General features: G+C 39.6%; 1 protein-coding gene across 1 annotated transcript; it reads left to right on the plus strand.

The window, feature by feature from the left end:
- The first annotated feature begins 7,316 nt into the window (after positions 1-7,316).
- On the plus strand, positions 7,317-20,364 carry LOC129768268 (protein bric-a-brac 1-like). Its single transcript, XM_055769791.1, has 3 exons — positions 7,317-8,294; positions 16,167-17,328; positions 17,393-20,364. Exons 2-3 carry the CDS (start codon positions 16,192-16,194, stop codon positions 18,527-18,529), a joined length of 2,274 nt encoding a protein of 757 aa, XP_055625766.1. The 5' UTR covers positions 7,317-8,294; positions 16,167-16,191; the 3' UTR covers positions 18,530-20,364.
- The last annotated feature ends 363 nt before the right edge of the window (positions 20,365-20,727 follow it).

Raw genomic sequence — 20,727 nt, forward strand, 5'->3', positions numbered from 1 at the left:
CGTGTTTTTGCTTGTCTTTGGTTTATACCGATGGCAACAATACACTCGTACAGAGTTTTTGGAACACGAAATTTTGAAGTAATTTTTAAAATGCTGCAACACTGTCAAAAACCAACGCATACACTTTATTTTAAAGCTTCAACTTCAAGTTTTAGGATATTCTACGAACACATTTTCATCTTGGTGTGTGTAGATGTAGAAGAAAAAATCGGGAAGAAAGAAAAAAAATATTATTTAAACTCTATATATATAAATCTTGTGTCACGGTGTTTGTTACCGAACTCCTTCAAAACTACTCGACCGATTTTGAAGAAATTATGCGCAAAAAACTTGGTAGGCATGATAATAGGTTGTAAACTAAATACGATACCGTTAGGATACTGATTACTATATATTTAATACCGAATAGGGTGGCCCTATGCAGAAAAAAATCTGAATATATTTTTTTTAATTTGGCTTCAAACAATTCATATAACCGCAAATTTATAACCCCATACCCTATTTTTAATCGTGATTTCAGTATTTTTGTATAAACAATATTCAATTAATTCAACCGTCGTTCGTTTTTCAAACAAACCGAATTTATTTATGTTGTTAAATGATAAAACAATAATCTGGAATTCATCGTTGGCGCTCATCATGCATACGGCCCGTCCATGTTCTTCTTCAATAGCATTAATGTTCCCAACGTTGAAATGAAGACGATGAAATAGTTCGCTACCGAATAGACCGGTACATCAGCTTCATTGAAGTTGTCTGACGTATCGTTGGATCCATTTCATGAATATTTATAAATCTAGATGCCATCTTTAAAAAGGCAAGCGTGTATTTTCCAACAACGACACAAAAATTGAACGAAATTGATATTGATCCTCAGCATTCCATTTCTCTACTTTACTACAAAAATATATTACTTTTTTCAATATTTTAAAAATATATTTTTTCAGCGAAATTTAAAAAAATGGTATTTTTAATGAAAATTAAACAATTCCCTATATTTCATCCTTTGACCAGAATTTTTTAAATATTATAGTTTTTGAAATATATTTTTTTGTAAAAAATTAAGAAAATTTTTTTTACGCTTTTTAAAAAGTGGTCTAATTCTTCTTTGAATATTTCAAGTACGCAAAGTTGTTTAAAAGTGTTTACATCCACAACGTTTCTCTGCTATCTGAGATGGTGCTGTCAACGGCTGGTTAACGATTGACAATACTTTAATTACAATAAAATGTTACATTCTCATTCATTAAACGTTTGTATTTCATAGAAGAAAATTTGGTTCAAATGAAAAAAACTGCTAAGATCAGACCTCTCCCTTCCGAATACACATCGCAGCGAAAAAGAGCTTGCTCTATTTCATTATACTTCATAGGGCATCAAACAAAAACATTTGAACAAGATAAAAAAAAACGCTACGCCGAACATCCAATAAGTTCATGGATGGAACAAACCACTTATCGCGTGCTCTAGAAATTTGTTCTGTGTGCATTATAGATTATTTGATTTAAAATACATGAATTATCTTTTCGATGTTATCGACGACAATCAAATACAGAAAATTACCCAAAAGATACTATTATCAAAAGGTAGCGGCATAAAGGATGCTACGGTCGAGCTTGTGTCGAATTGAGCTTCACCATGCACCGAAAAACCTCTCATTTTGTAGGTGTGTACATGCAGGATGATTTTTTTCGGTTTTGACATTTGCTCTTCAGCAAGCAAGAGAAGCATAGTCTTCAAGATTTTGCTCACGAATCGCAAAAATCCGTTATTCTTGCATGTCGATTTAGCGGAATTATTAAAAGTGGCCTCATCAACTGTCACCAAAGTAACAAAAATATTAAGGAAATGTTTATCGACAGCCAGGAAGCCTGCATCGGATGGAAACCGAAAGCCGTAGACGGCTAGTACGCGTGACTGGCGGAACCCCAATGCTTTGATAACAATAAATTGACCGAGATGTCGTAAACAATTCGTGAGTACCCGGCAATCTTGCATATTCTAAGTCTATCTAAGGTAGCATAGAGTGAAAGTATACATTGCGTATATCTAAAGCCGTATATAATGCGGATACCCGATTTTATTTATCACTACAGATTAAGTCGTAATTCGGTACAGCAAGCATCGGTTTTATAATTTAAGGAAGCGAAATAATCCCCACCCCGGAGCAGCAAGCCTTCGGCTGCTGTTGATCATCGAAATCGGATCAGTATTTCAAAAGTTATAAATGTATGAAAAAAGTCAAAAAAGGAAAAAGTTGATTTTTCGGACCACCCTAAAATGGAAATGGTCATCCAAATGAAAAAATAAAAAAATATGGGTCTAATGTTTTGCGGTAAAGAACGAAATTACTACTTTTCACGAAAATCTGAAAACCAGTATATCGGTTTGGCATGGAATGGCGGCATTTTTATATAAATTTCATGATGTTTCCCCTAAAACACAGTCGGTAACCAGAAATAATGATTTAGATTACATCTCTTCCGTATCATATGTACAAGTTTTCACTGCTCTAGAACTATATTTCAGAAAACCGTGCGAGATAGCTGCTGCTTGATGATCCAAACAACCATAATTCGAATCCCATCAAAGCATTTTTCTTAACCATCACTACCCCTTATTATAAACATTTATATTCTCCTCCCACTAAACGTCAATAATTTATGTTTCCACAAACATGAATGTTCTCATATATACAAATGGCGATTCGTGAGACATTTTACGTGAATATTTTCCGCCAATAAGGTAAATTGTAATCAAAATTTTCACAAATTCAAGACCATTATCAAGGACATTATTATTTGTGAACATGCGCAACATTATCCCTGCAAACAAGCAGGTAATGATCGGTAGTTTATATCGCCCTTTTTTGTCCGATGAAGTTGCGATACTGCAAGGATAGCAATTACAAGCTTGTAAAAGTCTCATTGCTTACCACTTTTGGCAATAAAACCCTTTGATTTGCAGCCTTGCAGAGTTACGTTGGAAGAAACCAATCGCCAACACGAGATCAAAAAAAGATCCAAACTGCATTCGGTTTCGGCAGATTTCGCATTCTTTATTATGTCGCCAGTTTTCCTTTCGGAGGACCACAAAAAAGTGGAAAGCACTAAACATCGACAACCCCTTTCGAATCCTTTCGTTTTATTGTTTATTGTGGGACAATTATTGTTCGCTCTCTCTTTTTTATTATGTTCGCTTTATTGCGGTTAGTTTTAGCATGTCTCTTTTTTGCGAACAATAGTAAATTGGAAGTGAAAACACAATTCGGTTAAAAAAAACTAAACATTCCATCTTTTCGGCTTATTGAATATCAATTACCTCAAGCCTATGACTGACAGTGTGGCGAGCAGAATGCAACCAGGGTTACCATAATGGAATCTGCGTTTTGGTCTATAAAGTCTTTTCGTAGAATTCTTGTCAAGAAAAACTGTTGATAAATTTATTGAACTTATGAGTGAAATTTTCAGGTTGATCATTAGCAATATGATTCTGCGATAAAGATGGTCTTTGGCTTGGAGATAATAGCTACAAGCGTTAAAATTTCATGTTGCTCATCAGAAGCGGGAAGCTTCTAGCTCACAGCTATATCGATTGCTTGCGACTCCAATTGAATCCTGGTGCTGTTTTTTTTAATTCTCGAGACATCTCGTGACCTCCCCTCGTTTGTTGGACAACGTACCCTTGCGAAAGCTCTTCATTTCGTTCGATTCGTGTCTGACACGAGCAGAGAAATAAAGAAACAGTCTCACCTCCGGAAAATCAAACAACGGGAACTTTCATGCATTGTTGTACTGTTCTCGTTCTACTACCTTTGAAGTACCGTTCGGAATCATATTACAGACACTTGAGGCATTTGATGCAGAAAACCGATCTAAACTTTATGTACAGGTTTTATTTGGTTGATATTTTTTTATAAATTAGTTCAATATGCTTTTAAGCTTCCTACTTGAGCCCCTCTTTGATTGAAAACATTATTAAAATATTAGAGAATAAAAATGTTTTTGATCGAAGCGAATAAAAATCAAACTTCAGACACTATTTATTAAAAAAACCAAATTTCGGACAGAGTGAATTCGAATTTCAAACACTCTGTTTGCACATCGTTTTCGTTTTGTGGTTTTAAGCTCAATTTATATCTCTGTACGATTACTAATGCAATGAAATGATCAAACATACGGAAATAACAACGACTTGGCCTGTCTAAAAGTGTACTGCAACCTTCTATGCACACACAAATGTCTTAAAAATTGTCTACAACCATTGATGGCCTGTAAACTATTTTCAAATATCAAATTGCAGTTTTTTAGCCTTTTTCTGTTCTTTTGGCGCTTCGTCATTTCAATCAATTTCTTCACAGATACTTCATACGACATATCCCGGGACTTACTTTTACCGTGAGTTGATGAGTTGCCAGGATACACGGCAACAGAGGCAGCGTTTAACGTTTCTTCTGTTAGAAGATCATCCAGTTGCACATTGTTCACTAACTATTCAGCTACCCTCATGTCTATCTGCTGATCTGTAGTTAAAATACAGGTGTATTATTTATACAAAATTTCAAAATATTTTAGTGCGTTCTATGAATCTACGCTTTGGATCCATTCTTCTTCTTCTTCAATGGCACTAACGTTCCTAGAGGAACTTCGCCGTCTCAACGTCGTATTACTTGCGTCATTTTTATTAGTACTTAGTTGAGGTTTCTATGCCAAATAACACGCCTTGAATGCATTCTGAGTGGCAAGCTCTAGAATACGCGTGATCACAGTGCAAGTCGGAGGAAATTTCTTTGACGAAAAATTCCCCCGACCAGAACGGGAATCGAACCCGAACACCCGGCATATTAGTTATGACGCTAACCACTCGGCCACGGGAGCACCGCTTTGGATCCATAATAAGCCTGAAAACTCACATTGTAGTATCACTAATTTTAACTGTCCGAAATATGAATCGTAGGTAAATTTCGATCCAAGTTTCGGACACTTCATTTTGTAATTTTGTTTTGAGATTACGATATACTTGATTATATTTTATAGTCAACTTGATGAATGGTTAAATTCGACATGCTCACGCTAAGCGAACGTCAAACACAAACGATAATGAGTAGGGCTGTTAGATTTTTTCCTACTATGTTTTATGTAATTCTCATATAAAATGGTAGTGAAACCAAGGGATTACTCTAAGAAATCGATTGTGATATTAACTTTTTAGTTTTATCATCGAGGCATTAACCATTTCAAGTTATTATTACAAAGTGTCCGAAATAAGATTCAGAACGGTGTTCCGTCGAGTTGTAACCTACAATTCAACGACTAGAAGCGAAAAAGCTTCAGAGCACGAAAAGCATCCTCCAAGAAAGTTACAAATACGTCAAATACTCATCATGGAATTGTACATTGCACGGAGGAATGTATTTGAAGCTCAAGTTTAGTTTGATGGATGTGAACTATCAAGAAATTGAAATATTGAAGAAATTTTAGGAAACGATAGTTCTCCTTGATATGAAATCACATTTGACATTTTCTGCAACAACATAATTTTCGTGCTATTCTTGATTAATATCAAATTGTTTTCCAATTTCACACCAACATCAGTTAGTCGCCATTAGACCTAGGGTTGACATCCGCGAAGTGAAACGTAATGGTGGCATAAAATAAATAACATGTTTTTCATCTAAAGTCGCGACTTTTAAGGAGACCAGCTCAGCACCACTTCACACACTTGACTCGAGTCGAAGGAGTGCATTTTCGCTGCCACGATTCTGCTGTGTATGCGCCCCGAACATTAACATAAGTTCAGCTACGCACACACATCCTCACACGCGGCGCTACACCATGATGTGATAAAACTTAACTCAGACAATAATTTGGGAGGCGATAATTTCTAGAAAATTTTCACTATACATGTATGTATAGCATTCGCGTGAAGCGACAACCGTGAAATTCATAGCGCGGTGCTGCTCTTATGCTGCGCAGCATGAAAAAGTGTTGAATGAAAAAATGCATCCATCCCCACCGAACCGTGGTCCACGGACCGGTACCAGGGCAACTCGACAGAGCGATGGGTTTCGACTGCATCAGTGGTGCCATAGATTTCCCTTTATGGTCCGAAAATTTGTTCGAAACTATGGTTTGTTTAAGTTCATGTACTAGATGGCCGATTCAATGGAGACGCAAGGTCAATTAAAATGCTCAAAAGATAACAGCAAAACAAATTTTCAGCATTGAAAAGTTGTGAGTTTGATTTGTTCTTTAAGTCTAAAAACGTTATGTAGATTTGCATGGTTCTACAGGATGGTCTTAAATAAATCACAAAAACATTCTAGAAGTGCGATGACAAAAAATATATAGATCATTCTTCGAAACTATATATTGAAAATAGTGAAAAATATTGAAAAATTGGTCAGGTTCCAAAATAACCAATTAAAATTGCTCTTTATAATTGCTGTTTTTACCGTTAAAAACACGATATTTATTTATTGATTCGTGAATAAAAATTGGAAAAGTGATGCACACAAATCATGTTGACTGACAGCGTCAGTGACCGATCGGCTGCTGTACACGTAGAAATGTTTATACAAAATTAACTAAAAAATTAAATCCATTCCAGAGCAAAACAATCGCACAAAATTCCGTTGCATCATTTTTCGAAAACATCTTCCAACTCTGTCACAAATCACAAAGTCACCGATGGCTTGGAACCCAAACGAAAGGTCACTCACGCATCTAACCGAAATGCAACATCATCCCCTCCACCAAACGCATATACCCTACAGCTTATGCTGCCAACCGAACGTAGCATAAGTTTGCATAACCCCCACCACTAGCGCATTGCGAGTGCACACAAATGCACTCAACATTCTGTACATAGATGAGAGGCTGGCAAAAAGACCTTACTCTCTGGCCATGTATTCAAGGATGTGTTGCGTTGCGATACATGACGATCCGTTTTTCGTACGGGTGGACGCATCATCCCAAACTTCACCTCCGCTACGTTGGTATTGGTAGTGAGTGTTGAGTGTGCGAGCGGGAAAAAGATTGAAACTTATATCCCAAGTGATTGGTCCGAAGGGATGAAAAGGACGTTAGGTAAAGCCTTGCTGAAAGGAACGAACAGAGGAAGGGGTTTGCGGTTGCGGTGGTAAGGCAGCACAAAAAGGGAAGAGTCGATAGCAGGAACTCATAGAGTGTATATACCACTAGAAAATACATGCACACGAAGCGAACAAGGGCTATGTGTAGAACACAGTCTATTGGGGTTTGCGTTGTAGCGAACGTTTTTAGCCGAAATCAGTTGGACCAGTACCCGATGGTTGGCTCACGTGTGAACAACTTCGCAATTGTGACGACGGATTCGTACATCCTGCAAATGATTGAAGCAACAATAATTTAAACCATTAAAATCATTCGCAAAACAGACTAAATTAAGACGTGTTAGTTCTGATATAATAAAAAAAAAAGTGAAATTTTAGTCATCTCAAGTTTCATACTCAACTGTGCATCTGACATCGCCACGACACATCGAAGTGCAAGCGCACACTTGTCACGCGTGCTGCAGCAACAAGCATTCCTAAACATCGCGTAACTCACGTGCGCTCGAGAAAGTAACTCACTTAATGGTGTCCAACACATACCCAACATCAACCGCAGCAACACCCACTCACTTATGAGTGTTCCCTAGGAGTAACATAATCGCATCGCAATCGCAACCGCAACCGCGCGGCACAGTGTGAGAAAGCATAAATACATAACGACCAAAACAGTACGAAACGAAATTTAGTTGAGTGAGGACGACCGAAGCTTTGGCCTCTCTCCGCAGAAAGCACCCAAACGGGAAGTGCAACACACACCACAAGGAATGTGCGTAGAAGTAAGAAAAAACCGAAGGTGAACAGACAAGTGTGCAAATAAATGCGTTGAAAACTGTTCGGTGGATCAAACAGGGAGATGTAACAGTCAAAACCAGTGATTCTCTGAGAAAAAAATCAAACTTTAAGTGAAAAAAATGTTTGAAACATTAGCAATATAATTTAAGACAGTCTAAAACTAAAATTCCCTCGCACAGTAAAACAATTATCACAGTGCAAACTGCACTGCACACACTCTTCGAACTTATTTCGGATGTGCTGTGTTTGAGGGTTTCAAAATTCAAAATTGCTCAACAAACTATTTTATGTGTCGCTGTGACTAAAGTGTGATTATGAGCAACCGCTCCAAAAATTTGATGAACGAACCATCAGCCAGAACAGTTCGAGAATAGCAGAGATAAAGTGAAAGCTCACTATTTGAATCAAGGTAAGTTTGGAGCAGTGTAAAATAGAGCATTATTTTGAATATAGCTTGAACACGCCAACTTCGTCTTCCCAGCTAGTACCATAATTTAGACCCGGCTCTTCACAAAAATTTTAATACAGATTGGTTGTATTGTAGTTGTATTAATAATCATCGCGTTTCTCAATGTTTCTCAAGATTCAACTAAGTTTTCACACCAATTTTTATGTTCCTTTAAATCCAAAAAAACAGAATTCAGTAGTGACCTGTGCTAAAAAATACGGAGGATAAGCACCAAAAACAAATACCATTTTTTCCAATTCAGATGGGTATTAACTGAACCGCAATTGGCTAACTGAAATATGCTTAGAAAAATTTTGCAAATTTGTGTGCGATTAAAAAAAAGCGATGACATGATTTGAAAGTCGAACAGTATGATCTGAGAATAATAATAATGGATGTTTTACACAGCTATATAATTTTAAATTGGTAACACTTTCTGTTAAAACGTATCCATTAAAAAAATGTACTTTTTTCGGATATGATAAATTTCTTGGATGTTTACTTGCAAAAAAATTTCCATGGATGCTTACTTGCAAAAAAATTCGAGCGGCTTCCGGCAGTTAAACGGAACATTCGCCATGGCGGACGAAAACATGCGTATGGGCATGTTTTTGAGTTATTTGTTTGTTTTATTTACGAATTTCTTCTCAATTTTCGCGACAAATTGTTGGAGTAAATCTTATGTTATAGGTTTGCCCAGAAATTCTCGATGGGACGCAGCTGGGGAAAGTTGGGCGGGTTCGCCGATTTGGGTACCACATCGATATTCAGCCGATCCAACTCCTCTGACGATCGTTTCGAGTAGTTGTCCGATGCCAGATCCGGCCAGAACACCGCGTCTTCGCCCTTATGGTATTTCTTGATGAACGACGCAACTTCCGACAGATACTTCGTACTATACATTTCCCCGTTCACGGCCAGTCCGGAGCTAAAGAAGAGCGGCTTTGACATTCACTTCTCGCTGATTGTCAGCCACAGCAGCATCTTCTTGGGGTACTTGGTGTGTGAAATAAACTTCACTTCGGAGCTCACTTCCTTCGTGGGGGAAGTAAAACACGAAGTTCCCTGCCAATCGTGTGCCATCCAGGGCGAGATAGGTCTCGTCGTCCATGACCACCGCCACGGCGCGATTCGCCGGGAAAATCGACTTGACCATCTTATTCGGCCGCTGCCGCTGCGTCATTGCCTGCAGCTCCGAGACCAGTGGAAGGGACTGACATGGATGACCATGTTCGCCTGGTGCTTTTTCACTGTTGGGCCGGTTGCACCGAAACGCACGCAGCGATGTAGCCACTTTTCCCTCGATCTTCCTCTTCAGCATCCTTTGGAGCTTTCTGTTGCTAAGGGTCGTCGGCGGTCCGGAACCGCACTTTCTTTCGATGCTCTGATTGTTGTCCAATAGTGCCAAGATGTTGTAAATGCCGGAACGGGCTTATCCGGCGTCCACAAAGTGCCGCACGATGTCCGTTTTCGACGCGACAGGGTACCTTTCTTTGAACGCGCATACTTCCGAACGGAGTAGCTTCACTGTTTTCGCTATCACGGTTAGAGTTCGACTAATAGAGTTGACTAGTAAGGTAAATTAAGGTAAATGAAAAATCGGCAATTTCTGTCCATTTTTTTAATGCGAACGTTATGCTCCATTTTGCCAGTTTTAACTTGTTTTGTGTTTAGTTTGGTTCGCCATTTGATCATGGATAGACTGACACAATCACGACAGTCACAATCGCACAGACAGCATGTTCAAGTAATCTAGTAAAATACACGAAGAGGATCGTCTCTATAACGTGTTTCCAGTGCAAATATCATGTTTGCAGCCTATACAAATATTCTCCCTTTCTTAAAATATTCTGAACACTTTAGGCTATTTACGAAGATTGTGCTTCGTGATACCAGTACTTCTCAATAAACATAATTTGCCTTATACAATCAATACTGCATTTGGGTAATGAAGCCACAAAAAGCTAGGGCCATTGGGCTTCATAAGTGAAAGAATGTGCAAGTGGAAGTGGAAGAAGAAGTGATGTGCAAATCGATTTCCAAATCAGGAATTTCTCGGCAAACATAAACAGTTTCTGATTTCAGAGATTCTCTGATGCATAAGACTTGTCATTAGCAGTAAAATATCAATCCTCCGGAATCTGCTTCGCCTACCGTATTCTGCTTCTCAGCACGGTTTGATGCCCTCTGAACCTTAAACGTGGGCTACTCGCTCATTATCATTAGTGCCTAGTTTACACACTTTACACATGAACAGCAACGAATCGGTTTACAAATCGGTTCGAAAATTTCATACAAATGGAGGCTTCATTGTTCTTATTTTTAAAGAGACGAATGAACTCTCAGAGTTTAAAGTCTCTCTAATTCATTACCTGTTACCTTATTTTTAGTATCCGCCTGTCAGTTCAGCTAATCGCATTGTGAAAACGGGTACCTATTTTACATAGCGTAAGTATGAAGTCGAGTCGGCCTAAACAGTTATCGAGTCGATTTGAAGCGAATGTGAATCGGTTGGAAAATTGCATGGGAATGGGAGCTCCTGCGTTTCTTCTAACGGGTATTTCAATAGGGACGCTACAAAAGTAGACCGATAGGGACAGCAAACAACGCCATATTTTTCCCCGCTCTCTTGACATTCCTCTTCGGTAAGGTTTGCCATTTCATAATGGAACGATATACGATCGAGATTTTTAAAATTTACTACCAAAATTCGGAGTCAATGGCCTCAACTTTGAGAGCGCTACGTCCAATCTATGGTCGTCATAATCGTCATGCCGAGGTTTTGGCAGGCCTACTCCCACTAAAAGATCGCTTCAATTTATTATCTCTTCGGTTCCTCATCCGGTGTAAGGTTATGAACCCATTGGTGATCGGAAATTTTTAGCAGCTGATCGAGCTAAATTTTCACTCCGGATTCATGAGTTCATATCATGAATTCATCTCCATGCAGGTTGATCCTTCTTCGTATATTCCCAACCGTGTTTGTTTCCCTGACTACATCAATTCCTCTGTGCATTTTGATCTGTCCACGAAGCAAGATATCCATGGATATTCAGATTACCAACGATCGAGGATCGCTCCAACGATCTTCGATGAAAAATATAGGGGTATCAATTGTGATAATATGTACTTTACTGATGGGTCCACTATAAATGAGTCCACAGGACTTGGAGTGTTCAACGAATTTTTTAGCACCTCACACAGTCTTCAGAATCCTTGCTCAGTGTATATTGCTGAATTGGCAGCAATTCATTGGGCGCTGGACAGCGTCGCCTCACGACCTGTTGAACACTATTACATTGTAACGGATAGTCTTAGCTCTGTCGAAGCTATCCGTTCAGTGAGGCCGGACTTCCTTGAGAGAATACGAAAAATTTTGAGTGCTTTATCCAGACGCTGTTATGTCATTACCTTTGTCTGGGTCCCTTCTCATTGCTCAATTCCGGGTAATGAGAGGGCTGACTCATTAGCAAAGGTAGGTGCAATTGAAGGCGATATTTATCAGCGTCAAATCGCCTTCAATAAATTTTATTCTTTAGTCCGCAAAAATACCATCGCTAACTGGCAACGCAAGTGGAATGAAGATGAATTGGGCCGGTGGTTTCACTCGATTATCCCTAAGGTTAGCCTCAATCCGTGGTTCAAAAGTCTGGAATTGAGTCGGGACTTTATTCGCACCTTCTCCCGACTCATGTCCAATCACTGTTCTTTAGATGCACTACTCTTTCGTTTCAATCTTGCCAGCAGCAATCTCTGTGTTTGTGGCCAAGGTTATCGCGACATCGAGCACGTTGTTTGGTCGTGCGAGGTGTATCTGGTCGCCAGATCGAATTTAGAAAACTCCCTTCGGGCCCGAGGAAGACAGCCCAATGTACCGGTGAGAGATGTGTTGGCTCGGTTAGACCTTGATTACATGTCCCATATATATGTTTTCCTTAAAGCTATCGATATTCGTGTGTGATTGTCCCTATGTCCTTATACCCTCCTTTCCTTCCTTTGCGGGTAATTCGTCCCCTTGCTTTAAAAAATAGAATAAGTTGAAATGTAAAAACACTATAGATATACGAACAGATTTAAGAATTGAGTGTTCATCAACATTGTTACAGTTTCCTTATACCCCATCCTTCTCCTAAAAATATGTCACCCTTCTAAACTCGAGTACACCGCGAGTAATCGGTTTTCCACCTTACTAACCATAGATGTAAGAAAATTGTTTATATATATAGTTTTAAAATTATATTTAAGAATTCGGCTCTTTTAAACTTAAGTTACTGAGCCTGCAAAAATAAACGAATTAATAAAAAAATAATAATCGTCATGCCAGATCAACAATGGAGCGTCTAGAGGAAAAATTTGAATCAACAGGCACAGTACAAAATGTTCCTGTGTCAGTGAGACAAAAAAGTGCCCGTAGTGTCGAGAAGATTGCTGCCGCTAGCAGCAATACCGGTTTGTAACTACAGTAGAACCCCGATTATCCGCGGAATAGTCTGGCTAGGTCACCGCGGATCATGAAAATCGCGCATAACGCAATAAATGACTGAAAAAGAGATGCAAACACAAAAAAAAAATATTTCATCGTGATAACTATGTTTTATCAATACAGGAATCATTAAACTATCCATCTATAAGCTCGTGTAAACCAGAAGTCAAATAATGTGAAAGCCATGACCAAAACAAAAAAAGCAAAATCCTACCACTCACTGATATATTTTGGGAAAGTCCATAGCATTACTATGGAACTCGCTTTCGCAGATAAACCGCACCGCGGATCATCCGCTCGCGGATAATCGAGGTTCAACGGTATTCTAATTTTGATTATTTTTCCCGTTTAGTTCATTTGTGTGACTGTTTAGGTGCGATATTACTATTTGTGTGATTCAAGACCCGATGTCATAATAAAATCGCACAAAAAGAGTCGCACAAACTCACGCGAAAAGGGACCGTACAAAACAGGTTTGCCTGTAAAACAAAGAATATTTTTAGTATCCATTATTTAATTTTTTGTTTTTAAGAACACAACGGGAACTTAAAGAAAAAAATATTCAAAATTAAAATAGTTACAAGCTGAGGAAATGAAGGGGTTAAAAAAAATTATGCCACGGCGTGGACGATTCCAGCCCTTATGGTTATTTGAAACAAAAACAAAGAGCCGAGCAGATACTGAATCAAAAAAATTTCAATTTTTTTCAACAGATGGCACCACTACAAAATGAACAAGATTCATCTCGAGAGTACATCAGCTCGTTTCGAACGATCGTAAAGTGAAGCCAGCATATACATGAAATAGACCTTTATTCTCCAAAGTATTTCCAAAACAGTTGGCGTACTTTAGTATGTAATTAGATGAGATTAGCAGTGATTTCCGGTTCTGTTATGAACTCGGGTATAAAATAGGAGCCAAAAAGTAGGGCGATCACCAGAATAAAGCAAGTGACTTTGTTATCTCACGTCACTCACGGTGCAGAATAAGGGCAATTATTTTTAAAAAGTCGAAAGCAGACACAAATTTATCGGTTCAAACAACACATTCATACACGTTTTGCAATTTTCGTGTGGTTTCATCTAAGATTTAAAATTGATCTCTCAAAAAGTCACCCTTTATTCATTGGAACATTGTTTGAAAAACTACACTCAGTTTAACAACAAATTTCCAAACACAAGATCCATCTAATTTTTTATGTTTTTTTCGAAAAGCTACAAAAAAGAAATCAGAATATGCCTGCCAAATACAATTAACACTCCGAGGCTCCTGAATTTTATATTTTTCTGTTCATGATTATTTCACCGTTCCGTTGCAAATCCAAATGTTTAGTATTTGATCGTTTATAGTCATTTATTCCCATGGAGCAAATATCTATACCTCATATGTCATCCTCATCATAAGGAAACATCTCCGTCCTCAAACTGACAACCGGTTCCCATTTTTTCCCACGAGATCGCATAGAACAACTATCATTTTCTTCACTCCTCGGAATACTTAATTTAGCAAAATTTGCATATTGTTGCATCCTTTTGGGATGCACCCAATTTACCTATCATTTGCCTCGCCGATCCAAACCACTTTTGCATAATCTTGCATATTAATTACGCCAATCTTATTCTGCCCCGAATCTGGTGCAATTTATCAACCTCTTAGCTGCCGACCCAAAATCCACACGATGACACGATCCCAAACAATAGCCCGATGAAAGTTTATTTTCCCTGTTTCTGTCACAGCAACCCCTCGGTAAAAAGGGTAAGTCGCCGAGCGGTTGTAAAGAGGGCAAGCAACCCTTTAGTTGATCTTCAGCGTTGCAACGAATCGATTGAAGGAAGAACATAGCAAGGAGAAGGCTCACAAATGAATGCGTTTGAGACATACGCCCACTCTTACAACCTAATATTATATTATGTTAGATTGAAGAAAACCTGTTGAGTAATTATTTGAAAAATTGTATTTCACAGCACAGCAAGTGCAAACTCCTTACAAAAGCAATAAAGTAAGGAAAGTTGACCGAAAAAGTAGCAAAAAAGAAAAGAAAGAAATACAACCGAACCGCAGTCTTCTTCTGCTCTTATTTCTGACTGCACATTTCATGTGACCTTTGTTACCGTAAGAGGCGGGTCGTGACTGGAATGAATCGCAGCAGTAAACAACGGAAACAGAAACAATTACTTAGAAAAAGTGTAGTAGACTAGAAATATTGTGGCGAGGGAAAAACATCATGTGTTTCACATTTATATTTATATTACAAATATATTCTTTCGTTTTTCGAAATTTATTCTGAGATCAATGAAATGGGAACGAAGTCCCCATTTAGCGAGGACCAAGATGCCAAGATGACGCGATTCGAGTCCACCGCCGACCCACCTTCAGAAGCGACGGTGTCTCGCACGCAAACCTGGGATCCACTGATTGCCCGGTTAGTTTGAAACATAGGATACGATCCTTTAGCAATGCCCGACCGAGCTCTAGCGAGCGTCGGACGGCATACATCTGCCCGGTTAATTTTTGTTTTGAAATACAATAACGCGCCACAATATTTCTAGCCTATTACACTTTTTCTGAGTGGTAGTTTCTGTTGCAACCGTTTTCGTGGCTTCTCTCTAGTCGCTATGGTCATATGCACTAGGTCCACTCTGACTGCATACTATTATCAGTTCCTGTTGATCATTCAAAACAAATTTACCCCAAATTTCGGCTGTTTGCAACATTAGTGTTATCTGATAGAAGTAGAATGTAGGATAAGAAATTCTTGATTGTTCGCTCATACTAACTCATTTTTTTCTTATTCTATAACTTAGTCCGGTCTGACTGAATACCGACCATATGTGCAGTGCGATTCACAATGAGCACGGATGCGACAAAGCTTTGAGTTTTATGCAAATCGCTGTTCGTACAAAACAGTTACGTTGGTTTTTCTTGCAAGTGATGAAAAATATCCCTTCTTATATGAAACACGGCTTCCATTTTCCAACAGCCTTAATTTGTGCCAAAAAAAAAAAGAAAAAAACACAAACATTGCGAAATCAAGCTCCCAAGAGCCGAAGCTTGTGTCACGCTCGATTACTCACGCGATTAGTTTCCTCGAAAAATGTGCACCTCGACGACGGCGGCTATCGCAATCAAAGGACGAAAAAATCGTTACTTTACACCTTCTGTGCGAAGAATTGGCGTGACATGTATATGAGAATATTTTTTCTCGTTTCGCCCCCACCTTCGACGCAGCATGGGTTTACTTTGGATGTCGTCCAAGGGGTGGTTGGTTCGTGACTTGGCTATCAAAGCAAACCGCAAAATTACGCACTGTCATCTAATTCGTATTTTCTCTCTCATTTTCATTTCCGCAGTTGCAAAAACCTAGAAACTAACAAGATGGGTAGCAGCGAAGCGCAAACTTACTGTCTGCGATGGAACAATCACAAGAGCAATCTGGTCGAAATTCTGGATGCACTCATCAAGATGGAGTGCTATGTCGACTGCACGATCTACGTCGACGACCAGGTCCAGTTCAAGGCTCACCGAGTGGTGCTGGCCGCCAATTCGCCATATTTCCAATCCATCTTGCAGGACGTTCCGATGGATCACTGCACCATTCTATTCCCCGGTGTGAAAGAATTCGAAATGCGTGCCCTGTTGGAATACATGTACACGGGAGAGGTTAACGTCACCCAGGCCCAGATTCCACGAATCATGAAGATTGCCGAACAGCTGGAAGTGAAGGGACTGTTCGATATGGCCGATCTAAAAGGACGTTTTGGGAACATGGTCGACGAGCGGGAACGTGAATCTAGCTGTAGTAACGGCAAACCTCATACTCAAACAAGCAATCAACAGTCTCCACCCGCGGTTATTTCGACATCCACGAATGTTTCTATTGATCAAAGCAGTAGTTCATCCCCGCCATATTCGTACAAATTTCCCTACACCAGCATGTATTCCCGCAAGAGTCCTACGGACACCACAGACCGGTCAGAACGTGACCGAGAGAGGGACCACGATCGCGATCACGAAGAGCGAGACCGCCGAGATCAGCCGTCTTCGTTACCCCAACCACCACCGCCGCATTCATCATACTCCCACTCAAGCGAACGTCCCCAGGACGACCAACCACAAACCTCGGCATCATCGTCAGTCACCGCTCAACAACAACAATCACAAAACCATCGATGGTCTCTACCCGCTCCGATCCCAGTCACTCTTCAGTCACCTCATCAGCTCCACAGTATGCTCAGCTCGGTGTACGACTCGAACGCAGATATGAACCCCTTGAAACGCAAAAAGCTCCAGTCCATGTCTAGCATGCTCCGTGACACTCCGATCCTTCGCAACGTTCTCGCTCAACCGAATGCAGCCGACTCATCGCAACCCTCAACGTCCGCCCTGTCGCTCCAATCGTTACCTGGAATGAACACTGAACCCAGCGCTACGGTTGTAGCAAGTACTTCGGAAGCAATTCACCACCCTGCCGACCCAATCAGTAGTCACCACGCTAACGGCGGTAGTTATAGAGTAGGTTCCCACTTGAAAACGTTCCATTGAAATCAATTTCCTAACAATGCATTTTCTTCCACAGCATGTCAATGAGCCTCTTTCACCCTTCGGTGATGGATCTTACGACGACGAAGCGATGATGGACCCCCGTTTAAACTACAACGCTGACGGTCACGCACCCTACGCTTCCCACCAACAACAGAAACCCGAGTGGAAACGCTACAAGCAGTACCTCCGACAAGACCTTATGAATGCGGTGGACTGCGTTCGTAAAGGTATGAGTGCGTTGCAGGCATCCCGTAAGTTCGGTGTTCCCTCGCGAACCCTTTACGACAAGGTGAAAAAGATGGGGATTACTACCGGTCGCCAGATAAATCGTGGAATCAAACGTAGTCCCAGTGCTAGCAGTAGTCCTGCAACGTTCCCCTATGGTCTAAGCGACGCAACACACATGTTCACTGCAGGCCCCTCAGGAGAACAACAGATCCCGTCGCAGTCCCAAATACAAAGTGGTGACAAGGAAAAAGGCAGGATGATCAATCCTAGCTCGACTCATCATTTACCACCAACGATTCCACATCCCGCTGCTACTCTCTTGGACCCAACATTCCTCCAGCAGGCTCTGGAGGCACGGGGAGGAGATATCGCAGGTCGAGAAGCACTACATGCGATGGCATTCGCGGCAGCGGCTCACGCTGCGGTCAACGGAATCAACACCTCGCCAAGAACTCACGGAACGGCGGCACGTTCTCCAAGTCCAAATGTTCTCATGAAATATATGCGATCGGTTTCAATGGGTCCGGTGGAAGTCCGGGAGCGAACTCGAACGGAGTCCAACGAAGAGGAACGTCACCATCATCACCATCGCAGTAATGGATCCGATACTTACGAACGACCGGAACGAGAACTAATGGAACATGAAGATTCACGGGATATCAGCGGCGGTGGCGATGACATGGTGGAGGATCTCTCGATGACACGACGCGGACCAAGCTCGGACCGTGGATCGATATCACCCCCGCCAATGCTAGGTCATTCCCAGCATCAACCTCCCCCGCCACATCCACAACACCTCCTTCCACATCCACCACCACAAATACCACCCCAGCAGCAGGGTGTGATAGTCCCGGCGCCTGGCAAAGCCAAAGAAGACTACAACTCGATGACTATCAAACGGGAGGTTATCCCTGATAGCAATGTCCACATGGAGTCGTCATAGAAGGTTAGCCCTAATCCAACGGTCGACACACTTTCATTATATGCGTTCGATGGAATATCCTTCCAAGCTCGTACTATCAATTGAACTCACCGTTAACTGAGTAATTGTTATTTTTCTGTCACCACCTATAAGTTGTTCCTTTTTTCGTACAGTAGAGTTACCATTGAAAAACAAAAAGACACGTGAAAGCTCAAATGAGAATAACGAATAACTAAACGAATTGTTCTCATTCACACAAGACCGCGCAACATAAGTTACCTCGAATTATTTCAAATAATGGTCATAGATTAAATCATCTACACTTTGTCCCTAATTCATTAGCATCAAATGAGGAGTCAGCATAGACTAAAACGAATCTCCGACCAAACCCACCGAAGCAACCAAAACATATAAGTTAATGAAATCGAAAAACAAAACAAACAAAATAGACTGAATAAACGAATGTTCCAATCACAAATCATCCACTAAAACATAGACACATAACCAGTCCAGTAACTGAGGTGTAATAACAAAAAGAAATGCTTTCTTCACGTCTATAGGAAATGTTGCTATCAGAGGTGACTGCATGTTTTTAATTTTTTTTTCTTCGACATTTTTTCAATTTATCATCATCAAATCGCATGCGCGGAGATGAGATCGCTTCAAATTCCGTACTAAAACTGTTAGGTTTGTCTTAAATTTAAGATTTAGCAAGTTCCTTCCCGAATTGTAATTATCTCCACATCGGGATACCCTGTTTGGTATTCGTATGAAAGTCGAGACTTCAATTTTGTTCTAAACTTCACCGACTAGTGCCTATCGATATACTTGGAAGCGATCTAACATTAACTCTGTTTACGCTCATTATTATAAGATTGTACATACAGTTTTAGCTTTTTTATTAGATGTAAAGTTGTGAAGCCATATCTCAATCGAAGCACAGGAAGGGGGAAAATATATAAAAAAATCACACACAAAAAGTTAATTAGTGGTACTAATGCTGATAGAACAGCTGTTAGAAAATAAAAGTGAACAATGCATTGAAAGTAGTTAAATGAATCGGATCGCAATGTGTTTAGTAGATAACTGTAATTATTGCCATATTTGAGTAATGAAGCGGAGTGCGAGAGGAAATCAAAAACTATTTTTTCCTATTAAAACAAGACTGAAAATCGTTACCGAGAATGGAAAGCAACGTAAAGGCAAGCAATGAAGCTATTATTATGCAGAAAAAAGGCTTATTTGAAAGAGGAGATGAAAAGAGAACTACATAGAAAATAAGTTTGTTCCAACGATGTATTGTTTATAATTCCTTTTTTGTCACATATTTTTTTGATGAGTTTTAAAGACTGAGTTATATTTTTATCTTTTTCCCGGAAATATGAATATTGTTACATAGAGAAGAGTAGACAAAATAGTGAAACCTGGCAGCGTAAAAAAATGTAATATATTCTAAAGATGTAAGTTAAAAAATTGGAAAATGCTCAGATTAAGATTGAAGCAAAAAATAGTGCTGGGGCGATGCAATACTTTGGGAGTCAAACAAATGGAGGAAGCACGAAATTGTCAGAGCCAGCAGCAGTTACACATGTACATGGATATTTTTCTAAATGAAAATAGTACGTCCGGTTAATCATCAAAAATATTTTTATACCATAATTACGACCGTAGAATTTGTTAGGTTTTGTTTATAAAGAAAGAAAAACAAATTTTATTTGAAATTTGAATCTTAGGGAATCCACGCTGTATGTTATTAGTTGATCCTAGTAGAGATATGGAAGTTTTTCTTTTTTGAAAAATGATTCCAGAAAAAGAAAACTTCAAATTGAATGTGTAGCAAACTGCGTGAAATAAAATCGTGTTCAAAACATTGTTAAATAATACGAGATGCATCTAGTGTCAAATCCGAAACTCCCTCTAAGGTCCTTACATTGAATATGTCGATTTCAAGTGTTGATAATGACCAAGCATAGCGGCGAATATTTTGACAATTGACACGAATGAAGAATTCAGTGTAGCATTCTCACAAAATACCCATCGATGTCCTTAAGGTGTTATCTGTTGAAACCTGAAGTTCTCTATGTGTATGTTTTGAAAAACCCTCCAACTTTTTTCATATAGAGGTTACTCGATCGTTTAGCATTCGGGTTTTGTTATTTACAGTAAATTAAAAAAAAATGTCAGTTAGGAAAATGGAAATGAAACGTAAGATTATTTAT

This window comes from Toxorhynchites rutilus, chromosome 2, assembly GCF_029784135.1.
Source record: "Toxorhynchites rutilus septentrionalis strain SRP chromosome 2, ASM2978413v1, whole genome shotgun sequence".
Classification (NCBI taxonomy): Eukaryota; Metazoa; Arthropoda; class Insecta; order Diptera; family Culicidae; genus Toxorhynchites; species Toxorhynchites rutilus.

Excerpts from the sequence above, each read along its gene's own strand:
- LOC129768268 (XM_055769791.1), top strand. The coding sequence starts at position 16,192 with ATGGGTAGCAGCGAAGCGCAAACTTACTGTCTGCGATGGAACAATCAC. Across the intron at positions 17,329-17,392 it reads CTAACGGCGGTAGTTATAGA|CATGTCAATGAGCCTCTTTC; the intron begins GTAGGTTCCCAC and ends TTTCTTCCACAG.